Source organism: Drosophila arizonae, chromosome 4 (assembly GCF_054131065.1).
Source record: "Drosophila arizonae isolate 15081-1271.41 chromosome 4, UAZ_ARI_1.0, whole genome shotgun sequence".
NCBI lineage: Eukaryota > Metazoa > Arthropoda > Insecta > Diptera > Drosophilidae > Drosophila > Drosophila arizonae.
In genome coordinates, this window is record NC_142924.1 from 12,774,974 (window position 1) to 12,792,848 (window position 17,875).

The 17,875-nt window shown below is 46.1% G+C and overlaps 2 protein-coding genes across 3 annotated transcripts; both read right to left on the reverse strand.

Moving 5' to 3' along the window:
• Positions 1 to 3,263: 3,263 nt before the first annotated feature.
• On the reverse strand, positions 3,264 to 4,970 carry Or65c (Odorant receptor 65c). Of its 2 annotated transcripts, XM_089467150.1 has the most exons (5): positions 4,836 to 4,970; positions 4,611 to 4,782; positions 4,029 to 4,549; positions 3,613 to 3,976; positions 3,264 to 3,554 (listed from the first exon to the last, which is right to left on the reverse strand). In XM_089467150.1, the coding sequence occupies exons 1-5, from the start codon at positions 4,967 to 4,969 to the stop codon at positions 3,501 to 3,503; spliced, it is 1,245 nt and encodes a 414-aa protein (XP_089323276.1). In that variant the 5' UTR covers position 4,970; the 3' UTR covers positions 3,264 to 3,500. The 2 variants fall into 2 exon arrangements, with proteins under 2 accessions (XP_089323276.1, XP_089323275.1); XM_089467149.1 differs by having other exon boundaries at positions 3,264 to 3,976.
• Positions 4,971 to 12,578: 7,608 nt separating this feature from the next.
• Positions 12,579 to 13,758, reverse strand: LOC108612787 (uncharacterized). Its single transcript, XM_018005785.2, has 3 exons — positions 13,632 to 13,758; positions 13,194 to 13,568; positions 12,579 to 13,137 (listed from the first exon to the last, which is right to left on the reverse strand). Exons 1-3 carry the CDS (start codon positions 13,639 to 13,641, stop codon positions 12,746 to 12,748), a joined length of 777 nt encoding a protein of 258 aa, XP_017861274.1. The 5' UTR covers positions 13,642 to 13,758; the 3' UTR covers positions 12,579 to 12,745.
• Positions 13,759 to 17,875: the final 4,117 nt, after the last annotated feature.

The window sequence follows — 17,875 nt, forward strand, 5'->3', positions numbered from 1 at the left end:
TATTTAATTGCCTTTTACTATTCATTTAAAACACAAAAACAATTCAGCAAATTGAGCCCATGAATAAGTCATTGAGTAATTAATTTCCTAAAGGCCTGGCTTTTGTTCTGCCTTTGATGGGTAACCCCAGTTTATCGGCCTGAACCCGGACCTGCCGTAAACCTCAGGCGAACGCCTCGCAAGACATTAAAATGAAAAACGATTTAATTTCATTTTCAAGATCTTTTCGCTGCTCAGCCAAAAAGTGAAAGTTTCGCATCGCACATTGTTATAATTTTTCTCAGTTGGAGTTGAAGGAGTAAATATTTAGGTTGCCCGGTCAAGTTGGAATATTTATGCCATTTATGACACGAAAGGCCCTCGAAACGTGTGCCACGGACGTGCAGTCCCCTTCCCCGCACCTTGCCGCAATTTTTGCATATTTGCAGCACGAAGCGAACGAAATGAAATGCACAAAAAAAAAGGAGGAAAAAAATCAGTTGGCAAGATAAAGCTGAGCCGAAATATAAAGCGCAGTCAGATTGGACAAATGCACTCCCCCGCACAGCCCCCCCAAATGCCATGCCATGTCTGTGTCTCCGAAGCCACGACGTCGTAAAGCCAATCGAAAGCGAAAGATCTCTGGAGCGATATGAACATATGGACATATGGATCGTCGTCTTACGACTCCTTCTTGTTAGCTGACGTCGTCGTCGCTCTGTCTGTGGGTGGCAGCGGGCGGAGGTCCATTTGCATATTGGAACGATCGAGCCGAATGGACCTGGACCAGACAATTGTATGTACGACAGCGCCCCAATACAACACAAGACAAACCAAAAGTGAGATCTGCTTTTCGTGGGGCTTTCCTTGGCGTGGAGGTAGCGAAAATGTCATGCGGTTTTATGACTTCATTAGCGAGAACCGGCCAGGAATTTAATGGACGCTCCATGGGCTGCCAACCACGTCTGTCCGTTGCCTTTTCCGTTGCCGTTGCCAAACAAATTTGAGGCACATTTTCGTGCATTGCCAGCGCGCCTGATGAGCGCTGCCCCGAAACCCGAAAACCGAAAGCTCGCACAGTAACCAATCAGAAGTTTTGGCCAGCAATCGAACCTAGTTAAAGTCTAGACACCATGTCACGAGCCAGGAATTGGGTGCCAGCAATGAGAGTGCTCCCAGCTGACGTTGATGATGCATTCGCTGCATTGCCTCATAATGAAGTCGTGCATGCCATTTGGGCTACATACGCTACGCTGGCTAAGGAGTTCACTCGACTAAAGAGTTGACACCTTTTTGGCTTAACTGATGCCAGGAAAAGAGAGTGCTTACATTAAATATGGAAAGTTGTGGAAGAGTTCGATTGGAGAAAGGAGGAGGGAACTACTACTCGAGGTCTTCCTTCAAGTCTTCTAAGAACCTTAGTCAATATATATATTTCAATTTGAATACATTTCAAGCTGCAATTGGTAAGACAATGGTCTCAATCCATCCACAGTACCCTATAGATCACTCTGAACAAGCGCTGGAATCATGTTATTGTCTATATGCACATTGTAAGCCAATTAAAATGGGATCTGTTTGGCTTAGAGTTGAAAGAGTTCAGCTCAATTGATTTGATTTATTGCTCCATCAAAGTCGAAGCCATTGAGCTGTTGCAATATGTATATTCGGGAAAGCTAGATGCAATAGACTGACAGGCCTACAGGCTTTCAATAACTTTCCATTGCTTTCGGCAAGCCCACACTCAGAGATACAATGTCGGATAAGAAGTACAGAGAGCAGCAACGTCTCTCAGCTGACATCTTTGACTTCTGACTGCTAGCTGACGATAATGTCGTCGTCTTCTTGTTGTTGTTGTTGTTGTTGTTGCTGGGATTGGGATTTGGGGCTGGGGCTGGAGCTGATGCCGATGCCGATGCCGACAGGCAAATCATCAGGCTATCGACAGTGCACTTTGTATGGCCCCCACATTTCCCACCTCAGCTACTCCTCACATGCATCATCATTATTATCATCATTGTCAGCTGCATGCAAGCGAAAAGTCCAACTACTGCGCATGAATGAATCACTAAGCCATGGAATCGGGCTAGGCACGGGCACGGGCACGTCGTCTAACGAGATCGGCTGCACAGATGCTTAGACTAGGCTGGCAGCAAGCGCGGCAGGAGAAGGAGGAAGAGGAGGAAGAGGAGGATGCATCATGCAACCGTCTAGCGAAAGTCGCGACAAAACTCTCATTCAGATCCACAGCCAGGCAGCCACAACTGCAGCCGTGTAGCCATAATGATGAATTAGGCTGCTGTCATGTCATGACAAAGGCGCTGCATCTGCATGCAATGCGGCTGCGAGGGATTGGCCAACTGTGCTAAGTAAGTAAACACTGGCAAAATGCAATTGCGAATGCGAATATTCAAACGTAAGTAGGAAGTGAGGTCTTAAATGAGCTATGCTCTGACAAATCGTTTGCTGTTCGACTTGGCCAACGTTTACTGTTTTCTGTCTGCCGACGGTTGTCCGCTGTCCGATGTCTGGCGCGGACTGGCGCTCCTTCTGCCTAAGTGAAATTTGGTGTACAATATGCGAGCTTTTTACTTTTTTTTTTTTTTCAATTTATCCGTTTTTTGCCATGGCACGTCATGATTGTGTTTCTGTGCCCGATTCTGCATTTCGTGCGCATGCAAATGCAACTGCAACAGAAACTGCAACAACAAACTGAGTATGGCTGCTGCCTAGGCCTCCGTTTAGCGCTTGCTAATTAATTGCGGCGGCCGAGTTGTCGCTGGCAATTAGTTTTGGCATAAGCAGATGACATGTTGTGTCATGTGTCATGCGCGTCGCAACAAATGAAGTTATTACCCACGGCTGATTGCCAGGATGTAGCACAGAATTACTGCTGCTGCTGTGGCTGCTGTTGTTGCTGCTGTTGTTGTTGCTGCTGCTGCTCTGCTTGGCCTCCTAGCTGGGAAGGTTAATTGCCAACAATAAGATTCAATCAAGCTAATGATGGAGCAGCCAAACCAGCTAGCCAGCTAACCAGCTAACCAGCTAACCAGCCTCCACTAAGCACCCCACGTTCCACACAATTGCGATTTATGAGCACAGTTATTGGATCTGACTTTCAGCTGGATCGGCTGACGTTCCCGTAGCTGGGGCGACCTTACGGGGTCGCATGCATAAAATGCAACCTCGTTGCGAGACTTTCTTTCAGCCAAGCTGAAATTATTGATAAAAATGCCAGAGTACAACATAATTTTGTAAACGTAAATAGTTTTGTAGCGCGGCTACCAAACTGAACCGTCTCCCAAATGCTGACATAGCAGCAGCTGCCCATTGAACAAGAGAAAGAGAGAGGGAGAGGGAGAGAGAGAGTAGTCAGGTTGCTTGGATTGGTTTATGGGCAGCGATTAAGGCTTCCAGGCAAAAATTACCTTAACCTTAAGAGACGGCGAATGGACTCGGGATTTGTAAGTGGTATTTTTATTGGGTATTTAATTCAGTTGAATTCTTGCCTTGGCGTAAGCCTAATCCATGCTCTCCATCAAGAGTGTGAGTATCGTATAGCATTGCTTAATTACCTGAAAAGTAGAGATTGATGTATATATACATATGTGTATAGGAACGATCTCTACTCACACTCATAAAAGTGATCCGATTGAAGGGCGGTAACGGGCTAGGGGTCACGGCCAGCGGCTTCTGTGCTCGGCTTATCATGAAGAGCAGATCACGTCGTATGACTCGCGAGTTTGGCGACCATTCAAAGGCGCCGTAGGCGGACTGGGCCACCTGATTCGAGTACTCGGTGACCATGTCGCCAAAATAGCAAAAGTAGGCGCAATGACAGAACGTTAGAAGCATAAATATAATGAAACTGGTTGCCACACGGAGGTCTTGTTTAGCGGCTAGAGTCTCGAATGTGGACAGACTTATCAGTAAAAACTGGGTTAGCATTTGCATTGTGAGCGGCGCGTAGAACACTTCGTTGACGTGATGCACATTCCTGTTGACAAAGCAACGATTCAGAACTGATCTAATCAGGGCTACGCACTCACCTTATGGCTCTCTGATGAAGCTTAATCAATCGGCCGAGCTCGCTGCGAAACTGTTCCTCATCTTCCTGATGCAGCTTGGCAAAGGTGTCCAGCTCAATGCACAGAATCTTAAAATTGATCGCCAGCTGTGCGAACAAGTGAGATGAGAAAACGTCGCAATACATAACACAGAGTACGTTGTAGGCTAGGAAATAGAATTGCCAAATGTATATGATAGCATGTGCTATGGGATGTTTTTCAGGATCGTGCCACTCGAAAGGATAAACCGCATTGAACGGCAGCTTCTGGCCCGTCCACAGAGGCTGCGATGTCGTCAGGATAATGAACATCGTATTGCCCACATACCAGGCCAATGTCAGTGAGGACTCGATCAGAAAGAACCTGCGCTGCTCGCTGCGTATGATTGGCGCCGCTGCACCGCTCACGGCCATGCAGTGGCACTCATCCACATCATTGATAATCTCATCAACGTCGTCCGCCCGAAAGTAGAAGTAGTGCCATTTGAACGCCAAGTAGAAACACTGCGAATGGGAAGCGATCAGAGTTGTATGGGCCACTAGGCAGATCGAAATTATAGCTAACCGAGATCAGCCACAGAATATTCTGACCAAAGTCGACTATATTATCGACCGATTCTGGCAGAGCAAACAGCAAAGTGACAAAGAAGAGGTTCGTCTGCAGCAGGATGATTCTATGCCAGAGGTGGCGAATGGGCGAGCGGCGCTGCTCCTTGTTCGGATAGTTGCACATGACGCTGCAGGTAAAAGATAATGAAATCGGATGATGACTACAGAGTACAGTTACTACATTAGCTGCAGCCGATTATAATAGAGCGTGGTGTGCTGCGGATGCGTTTTCTCATGCAGCACCATCCAGTAGTCCACGAATTGCTCATAAATGCGTCTCCAGCCCGTCTGGGGTATACTATAGCTCATCCTCATGGCTCAAACTGTATTGATAAGTAGGCAACTGGGCATTGCTCTTATATAGAGTGGCCTGCAGGAGTCTAGCAATGCGAGCCTGATTGCATTTATAATTGTTAAATGATATCCTATTAGAATTGCATTTATGCATGGCAGTAAAAACATTCTGCATTGCCACGCCCACCTCATCAAAGTTATAATAGAATATTGCAAATGCACATAGAATTAAGGACTGTTATAGCCAGAGACCCTGAACTGTGCGGCATATTGGCAATTAGCTTAACTGTTTCTTATAGATATGCATACGTTATATATACAAATACATATATACACATACATATACATATATATAGGTACTTGTGTTGGTGCCTTTCGGCTTACTGTCTGCAGTCAGCTCTGGCAGTTTAGCCGCATTTGCTGCACTTTTTTTTTATCGTGCGTTCAGCTAACTTTTTCCTCGGACCATTTAAGGCGCACAAAAATGCATTTTACAGTTGGCAGTTGGCAGTGGAAATCTTTAACGGCTTGTGAAAATTATTGCCTTGGCCAAGTTTGGCACGTAACGATATTCGCATTCGCCTAGAAGCGTGGCCAAATAACTTTTGACTTTTGCTATCTTTTCGACCCGCACTCAATTCAAGGCTCAACAGATGATGCCATCACCCACACACTGGGCTTATTAATCTGGATAGCATTTAGCGTTCAGTTGTCGCTGCATATTTGGCAAATGGCCAAATGGCCGATGCTGACATGTCTCATTCGTTTGTGGCATGTCCGTGGCTCTGTTCTGTTTTCTGTTTTGTGTGTTTTTTTGTTGTTGTTGTGCCACAAATGTCGCCGCTTCATTAGGCTGCGCAACATGCTCGACAGACAGCGCCAAGACAGACAATTCTGCCAATTTCCATCAAATTCTGTTGATTTCATACACTTGCAGAGGGCATAATGAGTAGATGGAGAAATTTGATTCTTATTGGATATTGAGTATCATAAAAATTGATGCATACTTAGAGAAATATGTATATATTGTCTATCAAGCAATAATCAGCTCTGCTAATCAAACTATATCAACTCGGTTAGAGTATTAAATGTTCGTTGTATTACGTCTGGTATATTGGTTTTTGTTTTGTTTCTTTCATATGGCTAGACGAACCGCTGCTGATCGAGATTCGAGCTTTCGCTTTGGCTGCGCGACGGCAGTTACCTGGTAGCTGGTAGCAGGTATCTGGTACCTGGTACCTGGCACAGGTAGCACTACAATTTGCGCGCTTGTCAAGTGTACGACAACATTACGCGCAATTGTTCAATGTCAATGCATTTGATGGGCATGAAATGCTACAGCAAACACAGCGAAAGACGCAGTTGCATTCACTGTTGCAGTCGATGAATTGTTGCTGCTGCTGCCGCTGCTACGGCTGCTGCTGCTGTCCCCATTCATTGTTTTAGGCGGCATCTGCTGGCAGTCGGCCCAACAATTCCCATGTGCTGGCATGTTGTGTGATAACGAAGCTGCTCCTTCAAGTGGGCCTTTGTCGCCGCCAGTCAAAGAGCAACAACTATGTCGAATGGAGCAGGAACTCAATTAAGTACTCCAAAGTGCTCGAAAGCAACCAAAAGTCAGCAGTCGATACGATCATAATTTACTCAACTACTTGTTTACGTTGCTTTATTAAAAATAATTCAAAGCATTCAAACTATTCATGTTGATGGAGCCAAAGTGTGCCTTTAAGCCAGCTGCTGCCCCAAACATACGAAAATCAACAGAAAAGCAAACTTTTATTACAACTGATAATAGATCTAAGCTGGCTAAGCATAGAGGCCATCGACCATCGAGCAAACATTCAAGAGCCCCCAAGTGCCCCTCCCTCCCTCCTGGCCAGTCTCTGGCTGCTCTCTCCTCGCTTCTCCTCGAGCGTTGTTCCCGGGGGGCGCAATACAATGTTTAAAAACCGCTCATTTCAAGTGATTTTTCGGTTAATAAATGCATCAAAATGTTGAATCTAAAACATTTTTATGTCGTATAATTAATCACAATTATATATTTCTATGGTCCGAGTAAATGGCCGGGACAATGGCCAACAAAGCGAAACGACTTTGGCTTGAACTTGGACTTGGACTTGTGTGCACTTGTGTGTGTGTGTGTGTTGTGGATGCGAATACTCTTGTCCCAGGCGCCACAGGGGGCTGAACGGGCTGGAGGGGGGGATTAGCCAAGCGGCGCACTAAAATTTTATGACTCTATTATGAGAGTGGCGGCCATTCAGTTCCAGCTACGCTTCTCTGCTCCATTGTGAGCGCGCGGCCCAGCTGCCATTGTTCTAGAGAGACGGAGAGCTGGAGCTGGAGCTGGAGCTGAGGCTGCATATGGGTTCTGAGCGACTGGAGCCGCACTTGGCTCGGCCTCTGCATATGCGCAAGTGGATGCCAAAGATTTCAGCATACAGATTATGCAAGCAACACACAAACACTCACACACACATGTAGCCCATGGCCGCTGTAATTTATAACTGAGCTAAAATGGCCAGCAAAAACGCTTAGCGGCAACCAAAAATAATGCACACAAATTTGCGTTGCAGCCCACTGTTAGGCGTATAATTCTCTGCCTCTGCCTCTGTCTCAGTCGCCGCCTCTGCCACTACCTCCGCCGCATCCTCTCACATATGCCACCTCTCGGCCGTTGCATGTGTCGCGTTTGGCCACGCCTCTGCCCGCTGCTCTGCTGCTGCGTCGCACAACAATAAACTGCATTCCGCGGATATTAATCACAGCAGCGCCACGCTTATGAACTTCAGGCCAGTTGCTGCTACTCCTGCTGCTTCTCCTGCTGCTGCTTCTCCTGCTGACACCTTCTGCCTCGCTGCTATTTAAGGTTTAAAGCTGCATTAGACAATCTATCAGTGCGCTCAATAAACTCTCATTTGCTCATTTTGGTAATGGTTTGCTATTAAAAATATATCCTAGCATTTGTTATTCATACAGGGTATCTGTAGAGCATCTAGCACTAGCTCGTCGAACACATTGTTGTATGACTGCAATCTGGAATATTTATTAACAATAATGCCAAGTTGTTGTCGTTGTCGTCTTTGTTGTTGTTGTTATTGTTGTTGTTATTGATTCGAGTTGGAGCTCGGCTTAGCCGCTAAGTAAATGCAGCTCGCGTTCGATCGATTGATAATGCCAACAACCAACAACAACAACAAACACTCGCCACAGGCAAACATAACAGGCGAGACATGCAAAAAATTAAAGGCAGTTCCAGTTCCTGAACTGAACTCCAGCTCCAGCACCAGCACCAGCCCAAGTCCCTGCCTCAGCCCCAGCCTCAGCCCCAGTCGCAGTCGCAGCACTGCCGGGCCCCGAAAACACAATTAATATTTATGACCTTGCCTAGCTGATATATTTACCTGGGCGCACACGAGTAAATGGCGCGATTTATCATCGGCTTGGCTCTTGGTCAACGGCTGGACAGCAGATACAGCCACAAGGATAATAGAACTGTTAACATGAAAATAAAATTCAAATCTCTATCGCAACGAGTCATATGCACACACACATATACATACATACATACATACATCTGTGCATGCGCCTGACTGCATGCGTCCAAGTAAAGAAATTCCATTAAAATGCATAGACTTTGCATGCACATTAAATATGCATGTGTGTGCGAGTGTATGCGTGTGTGTGCCTGTGTGTGTGAAATTATGTATTCAAATTTCACTAATTAGCTGCCAAAAAAAAAAAAAAAAGAATATATAGAACTCGCCCAAAGTTCATGTCATGAGGGCAACCTGCTGCACATATCGGAGCCGGCACAAGTGCTGCACTGCCTCACTGGGTGGCTAATTAAGTCAACTCCCGTAGCAACAAACAAACAAGAGCAGTAACAACAACAACAACAACAACAACCTTGGGTGTGTGCATATTTCAGCATGAAAATATTCATAATTAGAGTGCGTGAGTTCTTACCTCAGGGAATTTCCACCTAGTCGCTGCGTGTGTGTGTGTGTATTGGTGTAATGGCATAATTAATTTATTAATTAGTTTTCTTCTTCCAACTTCTGTATTTTTTTTTCGACTGCCGGCTCACTGAAGCATGAGCCGTGGCCGACACAGCGGGCGGGCCTGCAAGAGCGCGTAATTGAAGCGGCCCACGCACAGGTTGCGCCGAGTGGCCAAAAGTCTCCGACATTGAGTCAGGTTCAAGGTGGCTTCGATGCTGGTAGGGAAACGGTAGCGACAACAATTAAATGATCCTAACCTCCGGCCAAGTCGGCAGTCGGACAGGCCATGGCAATACCCAAAACGAGCTCCATTCAATGGCAATTATCAAGAGCCAAAACAGATTTTTGTATGCAAGTTGCAATTGGCGGCGCTTTTCATTGTCGGCTATGCGCGCAATGCGACGACCTCCATCGTTGTCGTTGTTGTTGTTGTTGCTGCTGTTGTTGCTGTTGTTAGCGCAGACAATTGCAAAATTGTCGCCAGCTCTTAGCCAGAATTGAGGAACTGAAACTCAAGCAGCAGCCAGCCTCAGTTTCAGCTTCAGCTACAGCTACAGCTCCAGGCTCATAGGCATACCTGTCGCGCATACCCCAAATCGTTTAGCAATTGACTGACGATTGTTTCTTCTTCTTGCTATACACTTTTCGAGAGTTTTTTGAAGTGAACATAAAATGTGTGTGTAAAATAAAGGAGAACTTTCTCTCTGTGTAGACGAGCAACAGATATGAATCTAATGTAAGCAGCATATTATAGATCGTAGAGCCTTTTAGACTTGCTATGCTAATTGCAGCCAAATCTGACCTATATATAGTAGTAAGTAAGGTACTTGTATATTTAAAGAGTATTTCAGCTTCGGTGTGACATTTTATTCTGTTGTTTTTGGTTTTTCGAACTTGAGCGCACAAAAGGCCATTCGGCTCGGTAATGTGGCCGTTACCTGCTGACGTTCAGGGCCAACTGCAACTGTTGGCCAAGCTCATTGTCATCAGCGTTTGGCAATTCATTGGCCAGAACCAAAATGCGGCAAGACGCGCCCAAAAGCCGCCAACTGCCGTGCATTGGCAATTTACGTACATCGTGAAAGAGTTCGGCAATGCAGAGGCAACTGCTAGACTTCCCACACCTGTAAATTGCTTAAAGAGAGAGAGAGGGAGATAGAGAGCAGGGGGAATGAGATTTACAAACGGATATACGGATTTGCTATTTAAATACTTTCATAAGCATAATTTGAGTGGAGCTTTTCTGTTCGCTTGCGCTAGTATTATTCATGTTCTCTCACATTATATGCTATCTGGGCATTGTTGATCAAATGCCTCGCATATAATGCCCTCTAAGCAGTGGCTCGAGAGTATGTGCTTTGGGTTCCTAAGCATTCGGCGCGATAATCTCTCGCAGGTGCTCTGGGCCGATGGCGACGACGACGACGACGACGACGACGGCGACTCATTCAGTCTCATTCCCTCTCTTTTTTTGCAGATCATGGCATTTGTGGAATTGAGACAATTATTTGCACATCGTGTATGCGGAGACAAGTTGCAGTCGCAGTGGCAGTCGCAGAACTCGCTGAGCTCCGCGCCTTTCGCATGCGTGCGATGCTGCCACAAAAATTTGCGAAATTCATTAAATAAAAGTCGTGAAGAGCGGAACAGGGATAAAACTGGCTGCCAGACCGATTGCCCAATGTCGATTGCCTGTGCAGGCTGCAAATATTTGACAAAACGCCACTTGCGAGACGCCGCCGTCGGCGACGTCGTCAACCATTTTGGCCACAAAATGCGGTAGGTAGTAGTTGTTTTTTTTCTTCGTTTCGATTTGTTGTTGTTGTATTTCTGTTTGATTCAAGTTCGACTGCAGGAGGTTAGCATAACTCAGAGGCAGCTCAGCAGCAGCACATAAACTACACTCGACAGTCTTTCGGAGTTTGTGCTCCGCTTAGCTTAGATTTTCTACGTCCGCAGCCACGCCCTTTTCGTGTTGCGCTCTAGCCAACTGCTAATTGAATTTTCGTAGTTTCGAGTTGGTTCAGTTTCTGTGTTATTTTTATTGTAGTAGTTCATTTCACAGTTGGCCTTGAGACGGAAGTTGGCCGTCGTCGCCGTCGTCGCCGCCGTCGCCGCCGTCGCAGCCGTCGCAGCCGGCGTATTAGCCACGTTTGCATGTTTATGCAAATAGCCGCCCGTCTGCGCCCCGAGGTGGAGCACGAGGCGAGAGTCGCGAGGCGCGAAAGTAGCGCCCAACTATCGCCCAGCAATTAGTCGAAAAGGTGAGCGGGTCTCGCACTGACTTATTAAGGCACTGCCGCTGGGCAGCGACAGCTGCAAGTCGCCTGCTGCCAAAACGCACATGTTGCATATAGAATATAGAATTTCCGATGTGGCCAAATCTAAAATGCAAACGGCTGTCCGACGCGGGGGTCACACCGAAAAGGAGCTGCGGTCAACTGTTAACGCTTGCGCAAAAATAAGTATAAAATTACAAATGGCTAAAATATTGGTGGACATGTCCCATGTCCCATGTCCCGGCTACAGCCACAGCCACAGGCCTGGGCCTCGGTGCAGGTCCATGTCCAGGGACAACTGCCAACTGCCTCATTTATTTGCGCTGCATTTCCTGGCAGTGGCAACTTGTTAGTGCAACTGCCACAGTCGCTGCCGCTGCTGCCGCTGCTGCTGCTGCTGCTGCCACTGCTGTTGTTGGCTTTGCAAAATTCATGCGCATGTTTGTGCCTCATTTTTGGACATTTTCCATGGCAGCAGCAACAGCAACAGCAACAACTGCAACGCATCGGAATTGGCATCAAATGTGCAAGGGCAAAAGTTTCGTTGCATTTATGCGAACGACAGCCACAGTCCATGACAGCAGCAGCTCCCCGGACCCAAACACACAGACCCACGTCCAATGCATAGATACGCGCTAAGCGTTTCGTTCATGCTATGACTGCTGAACTCATAGATACCCTATAATAATATGTAAAGCTGAAGCCTGTGATATATATAATATAAATGATTTACAATTTAGACTTAGAATTCAGATGTTATAGTAATATGCTGCGATATGACCTCACTACAACTAGCTCAACTCAACTATTGATACCCCTCAATAATATCCAATCCAATATAATCTCTCCACACTTTACCCAACTCAAGTATATATAGTAGATCAAATATCCAATGCTTCCATTTGATCGCCTTCAACATTTACTTCCGTCTACCCGCTCCAAAGGTCTACTCTGCTTACAGGGTATCGCAATTTATATATGTAGCACATATAAAGAGCATATCTCCATATAGTATAAACGCATTTTTGTGTATTTGCTGTCTGTTTATTTTGCTGCTTTGTCGTGGGTTTGTTTGCGTTTACCTCGCACATCGTTTTTAAAAATCGAAATTGAAATATGAGAACCCGGCTGATATTTATATGGAGCAGCAGAGATGTGGTTGGCAGCCTACCTACAGTACATGTTGTTGGCTTTTGTCGTTTGTCGCCTTGTTTATGCGAAAATATTCGATTTTTGTTCTTTTGGGTTTTTGGTTTTTGTTCTCTGTTTCTGTTTTATCTAAAACACCGGCTGAATGGCAAACAAATGTGAAACCTGCTGAAATTACAAATGCAAAGTGGAAATAAATTATGCAGTGGCAAGTGGGATGCACTCTGAACCGAATGCATCCTTAATATTTAATCACCATTGCAATTGAATTTTCACATTAACCTTTTACAACTCTTTTTAATGTCTGCGCACCCTGTGAGCCGATGTTAGTGTTAGCTCTGATTGATAAGAGACCAGCAGTGGACTCAGCTGGCCTCAGTGGCTAGAGTGCAGGGCGTACTCGAAGAAGATGAGCTCTCTGTGAAGCTGGTCGTTGACGAAGACGAAGAACTCTCGGTAGAGCTAGCCGTTGACGAAGACGAGGAACTCTCGGTAGAGCTCTCCGTTGACGAAGACGAGGAACTCTCGGTAGAGCTCTCCGTTGAAGAAGACGAAGAACTCTCGGTAGAGCTCTCCGTTGAAGAAGACGAAGAACTCTCAGTAGAGCTTGCCGTTGAGGAAGACGAAGAACTCTCGGTAGAGCTCTCCGTTGACGAAGAAGATGAACCTTCGGTAGAGCTTGCCGTTGATGAAGTAGATGAGCTCTCTGTGGTGCTGTCAGGAGCCAAAGAAGAAGCAGAAGATGCTGTAGTGGATTCTGCAAATAACAATTTGATTAAAAACTATTTTAATTATACTCCAAGCAAGGATTACCTGTGGTAATGGGTGGTGTTGTAGGTTCGGGTAAGGGTGGCCTTGGCTTTGATGGTTTCCACAGTGAACCAAATATATTGAATATAATTGGTTTGTACATGGAAATATTTTGGTTTATGTTGAAAACATTATCTGGACCGCTGGAGCCATCTCCGACTGCCTTTGGCTGCTTATCGAGCATACACTTTTGCTCTGGTCCACTGAATCGATATCCGTCATCGCAATGGTTCCACATTTTGCCCAGTAGTCCAAGACATTGAAAATATGATTTTCGGTCCTTCGGATCGGCGACCTTGTAGCCGAAAGACTTTTTGAAGCATATATCCGGGGTGTACGCCTGCGAAATGCTCAGCAAAGCAATCCAGATTACAATTGCTGCAAATATAGAATCCCATAATTGAATATTCTATGTTCAAGTCTTATATTTCCCGGACTTACCAAGTCGCATTTTGCTAGTGAGCTGCCGAATTGAAATTGTGAATAACTCAAGAGTTGTTTATATACGCCCAGTAAAACTGTGAAACAATTAGCTGAGAGCTTCACTTGAAGTGGAACAGATAGGACAGAAATGTTATCTTAACTTAATTAGCAGCAGCCAGACGAAAAGATTGTGGCTGAACAATTTGACAAGCTGTAACAGCTGATGTTTTAGTTTTCGACGGAAACAAGATTTCAATCAAATGAAAACTTATGAGTTTTTCTTTTAAGTACACCATAAATGGACCATAAACGAGCTCAGAAATCATTTTGTATTCTCATGCTGATTTTTTTTGTCCGGCTCGCAGTAAAATGAATTTAAATATCGCGCTGTGAGAATAAAAAGCAAACATTTTTATATTTTTATAAATGCATCATTACAACGAAATTTTGATGGAGACTCGAACAATGTCACAAAATAAAATTCAAACTGGGGCCCCAGGTGGAGGGCGTGGGCTGTGTGTAGCCCATATAGATTACTGATTTATGATGCTGGACTATTCATTAATAGGCCGAGTTTAAAAATGGGAAAAACATTGATTTTATTTGATTTTAATAGCGCCGCCCTGGGAACTACGCTATCAAGCTATCTGCAGTGGTCATCGACCATAAATCGGCTGTAAACTGGTCAACCAGATAAAGCTGGGGACAAAAGAACCGCTAACGCCATCAACGAGCAACGAGCAACGAGCACCGAGCAACGGGACGAGGCAGTGCATCATCAGCTGCAGCTGGCAGTCGGAGTCTCGGCTAGGCCATAAATTTGTACAATTAAAAATTATGGTGAGTTTTTACAGTTCATATCGTTGGGGCAGTTGGTGGAAATTTATGTGGCAAGCGCCTGCGCTTTGCCAACATTGGCTCAAATAAATCAGAAACTCCAAATCAAAGTTGAAATCATTTTCGTTCGCCCTTCAAGCTGGCCGTAAAGTTTGTGGCACTGCGGCCGGGTCGCACCTTCGGCTCTAGCTGCAGCTGGGGGCATGCAGTGAATCGTTAAAATGTAAGTGTTAGACAGGTGGAGCGTTGCAGGCCAGCAGACCCCCTGCTGCCAGGTGGGGGCCCGCCACACATATGTATTTATATATATGTTTATTTATATTTATATTTATGCAATAAATCAAAACACTCTTTACGCAGCGCGACTGATTTTTAATGCTGAGTCGAGCTTCAAATTTTAATTAGAAAATTATTGGCCACACCCCAACTCATCCCATTCCAAATCGCATCGCCATATCCCATATCCCATATCCCATTGCCCATCGCAGCGACAAGTTCGTAATAAAATAATTAGACCGCACGCAGTGCAGCCAACGAATTGGAATTGGAAACGGGCGATCAGGGCTGAGAAGGCAGCTTCGATAAGCCCATTAAATCGTGACATTCCTCATGGCTCAATCGTAAATCATATCGTACGCCCAAGCAGTTCACTTCACTCCCGTCCAGGCCAGTCCCGCCCCATTCCGTTCCGTTCCGACTGCCCATAGATCAATGTGACTCGATAGTTCGATTGTTCGATTGAGTGCGTGTTCGATTTTTAACGACCCAAACGACGTGCAACGCATTTGAATGCAACCTCGACGACGCAACGTTGGCGGAGTCCATGTGGCAGCAGTTCGGATTGCACTTGAAATGCATATTTATGAGCTGCAACTGAGCATATCAGTTGCATGAAAGGGCTCGACACATATCGAATGAGAATATTTTAGTTATGTAAGCGAAATGTCAAGACGTTCTAGGTAAGTGAAATTCCCTTAATATTGCCAGAATCTTCTGTAATCTAGGTTAATGTGAAATCTCCTCAAGGATCTCGACTGCAATTAGAAATGAGTTTCCATATCATTTATCTCACTGTCAACTCCTGGCTGTGTGGTCTCCTGTGGTCGAGTTGATTAGCTCAGGTCCTAACGATCGTGCAACTGTCCGTGGGTAAGCGTAGGGCAACGCTCACGCACATATCCAAATCTTGCATGCCCAATTTGGAATGTCACAGCGCTGACATGGCTGGCCGATGCCTAATGCCATCCACTTGACAGCTAACAACCTCACAATAAATCGATTGAATATAGCGCGAGCTGCACCCGCGATCCCCTTGCGCAATACAAGTGTGGAGGATTAATTCTCTTTATTTATTTTTTTGGGTAGAATAAATAAACACGATGCGCATTAAGATCAAATTACATGATAAGCGAACAAATGCCGATAGAGTCGATAGGCCACCGACGCGTCGGGGCGGGGTCCAAGTGCCATGCAGTGGCAGTGTTGTCAACGTGCAGCAAGGGGCCAGCTGGAGGGGGGCTGGATGTATCTGTGGATGTATATCAACACTTGGCGATCGTCTGGGGCTGGGCCGTACAAATTGTGTGCGTAGGCACAGATCAACACCCGAAAATGGGACGTGCAGTGAAAAATGATTATTAATAATGTCGAGGCGAGATTGGGCATTCGGAGTGGCATTCAAGTGAGATCAAGAGGCCAAATATGAGCCAGAGCCAATGAAAAATAACGAGCCAGAGCTGAAATATAACTAAACATAAAATCGAAATGGCAAACCGTTAAAGAAATAATAGAAAGAAAACTAGAAAAGAGGCAACATAAACTGGGCGCACTGCTGCTGCAGGACGAGTGCCCGTTGTGTCGACACCAGCAACATATGGCCATGGATATGTGAAAATGTTGGCGATTGAAATCAAACGCCCACTGGAACTCGAACTCGAACTCGAGCTGAAGCTGAAGCTGCTGCCTGGACTGGGGCTGGGGCAGTGGTCATGGCCATAGAAGCGCTTTGACTGCTGCAATTTGCATAAAGCAGGCAGCGTGGTTGCAAAACTGCGCCAACTGACAATTGACAACAACAGCAGCAGCAGCAGCAGCAGCAGGAGCAACAGCAGCGGCAGCACCGTCAGCAACTGTTGCCTGCGCATGCGCAACGAAATTGTCAATTCGGCAACATGTTGGCATGGTGCATGGTCAAGTGCTGAAACAGGTTGCCACGCGGTGGCAGCCACTTCCTTGTGCTTGGTGTTTGTTGCTGCTGCTGCTGTTAGATTTTCAAGTGCAGATTGCTGTCGTGGCTGACTTTTTGTGCGACGTTGAAATTTGTAGCAGTCAGCAATCACACACACACACACACACACACACGACCATACAAAACTGTCGCACAAAGAAAAACATTCAGGGCCTGGACTTGGGTCCAGCTCTGGGTAATTGTTGCCAACGCCAACGAGCAATGTCGCGGCAACATGTTGCTGCCGCCGCCTCAGTTGCTGCTGCTGCTGCTGTTTGTTTTGTCGATTGTTTGATAGGCAGAGACTGATGATGACCATCAGAATGATGCATTTGTACACCCATGAGTTTTGACGTGAAATCTGCACTCGTCGCCCGTCCGTCCGTCTGTCTGCCGCTTGGCATAAATTTCGCATGTTGCTGCTGTGGGAAACCGAACAAGGGGCAGCAACGGGCCTAGAGTCTAGCGCCAAGATTAATGCGCAAGTCAATTGAATACTGCACTCGCCTCGCTGGAGCTTCTGGCCCGTTGCCGTTGCCGTTGCTAGCAATTGTACGCCGGAAGCGACGATCTTGTTAATTTGATAGTCCTTGGCCATGTAGCCAGCGCCAGCTGCAATATATCATCATTAGAAATTTGTGAGCTTTCGACGCATTCGAACACGTACTTCATAATTGCAATCTTGTTGCCCCCTTTTGCCTCCTTAACCGAGCAGACATGTGTGGCTTCGTGTGTGTGTCTTTGTGAAACGCCCACTCGTAACTCTAGTGCCCCACATTCACGACAGCAGCAACCACCTGAGCCACTGAATGCAGTTACAGTTAGTTCATGTCCACACGACCATGTTGATGACGCCTCCTCCTTCTACTGGCTGTGGCTCTATCTCTGACTCTGACTCCGGCTGTGGCTCTAGCTTTGGCCCGGTCTAGTCGTGGTCTGGCAATTAACACTAAAGCAGCAACAAATCAATTTGGCGCGCTGTTGCTTGCTTGTATTGCTCTGGCTGTTGCTGTTGCTGTTGCTGTTTCCGCAACATGTTGCAGGAAGATGCGTACCAAATCGATTTGAATGCGGTGCCAATGTGAATGTTGACGTCGTTGCTCTGGCCAGGCCACAGCACAGCCCGGGACAGGACAGGACAAGCTGGCCAGGCGTGCCCCCATGTGATGATGCATTACCCCACACACCGAATGCCAAA

Coding starts and splice junctions, on each gene's coding strand:
- Or65c (XM_089467149.1), bottom strand. CDS start 4,969: ATGAGGATGAGCTATAGTATACCCCAGACGGGCTGGAGACGCATTTAT. Junction 4,783..4,835: donor TATAATCGGCTGCAGCTAAT/GTAGTAACTGTA, acceptor TTTTACCTGCAG/CGTCATGTGCAACTATCCGA. Junction 3,977..4,028: donor CTTCATCAGAGAGCCATAAG/GTGAGTGCGTAG, acceptor CTTTGTCAACAG/GAATGTGCATCACGTCAACG.
- LOC108612787 (XM_018005785.2), bottom strand. Junction 13,138..13,193: donor AACACCACCCATTACCACAG/GTAATCCTTGCT, acceptor TGTTATTTGCAG/AATCCACTACAGCATCTTCT.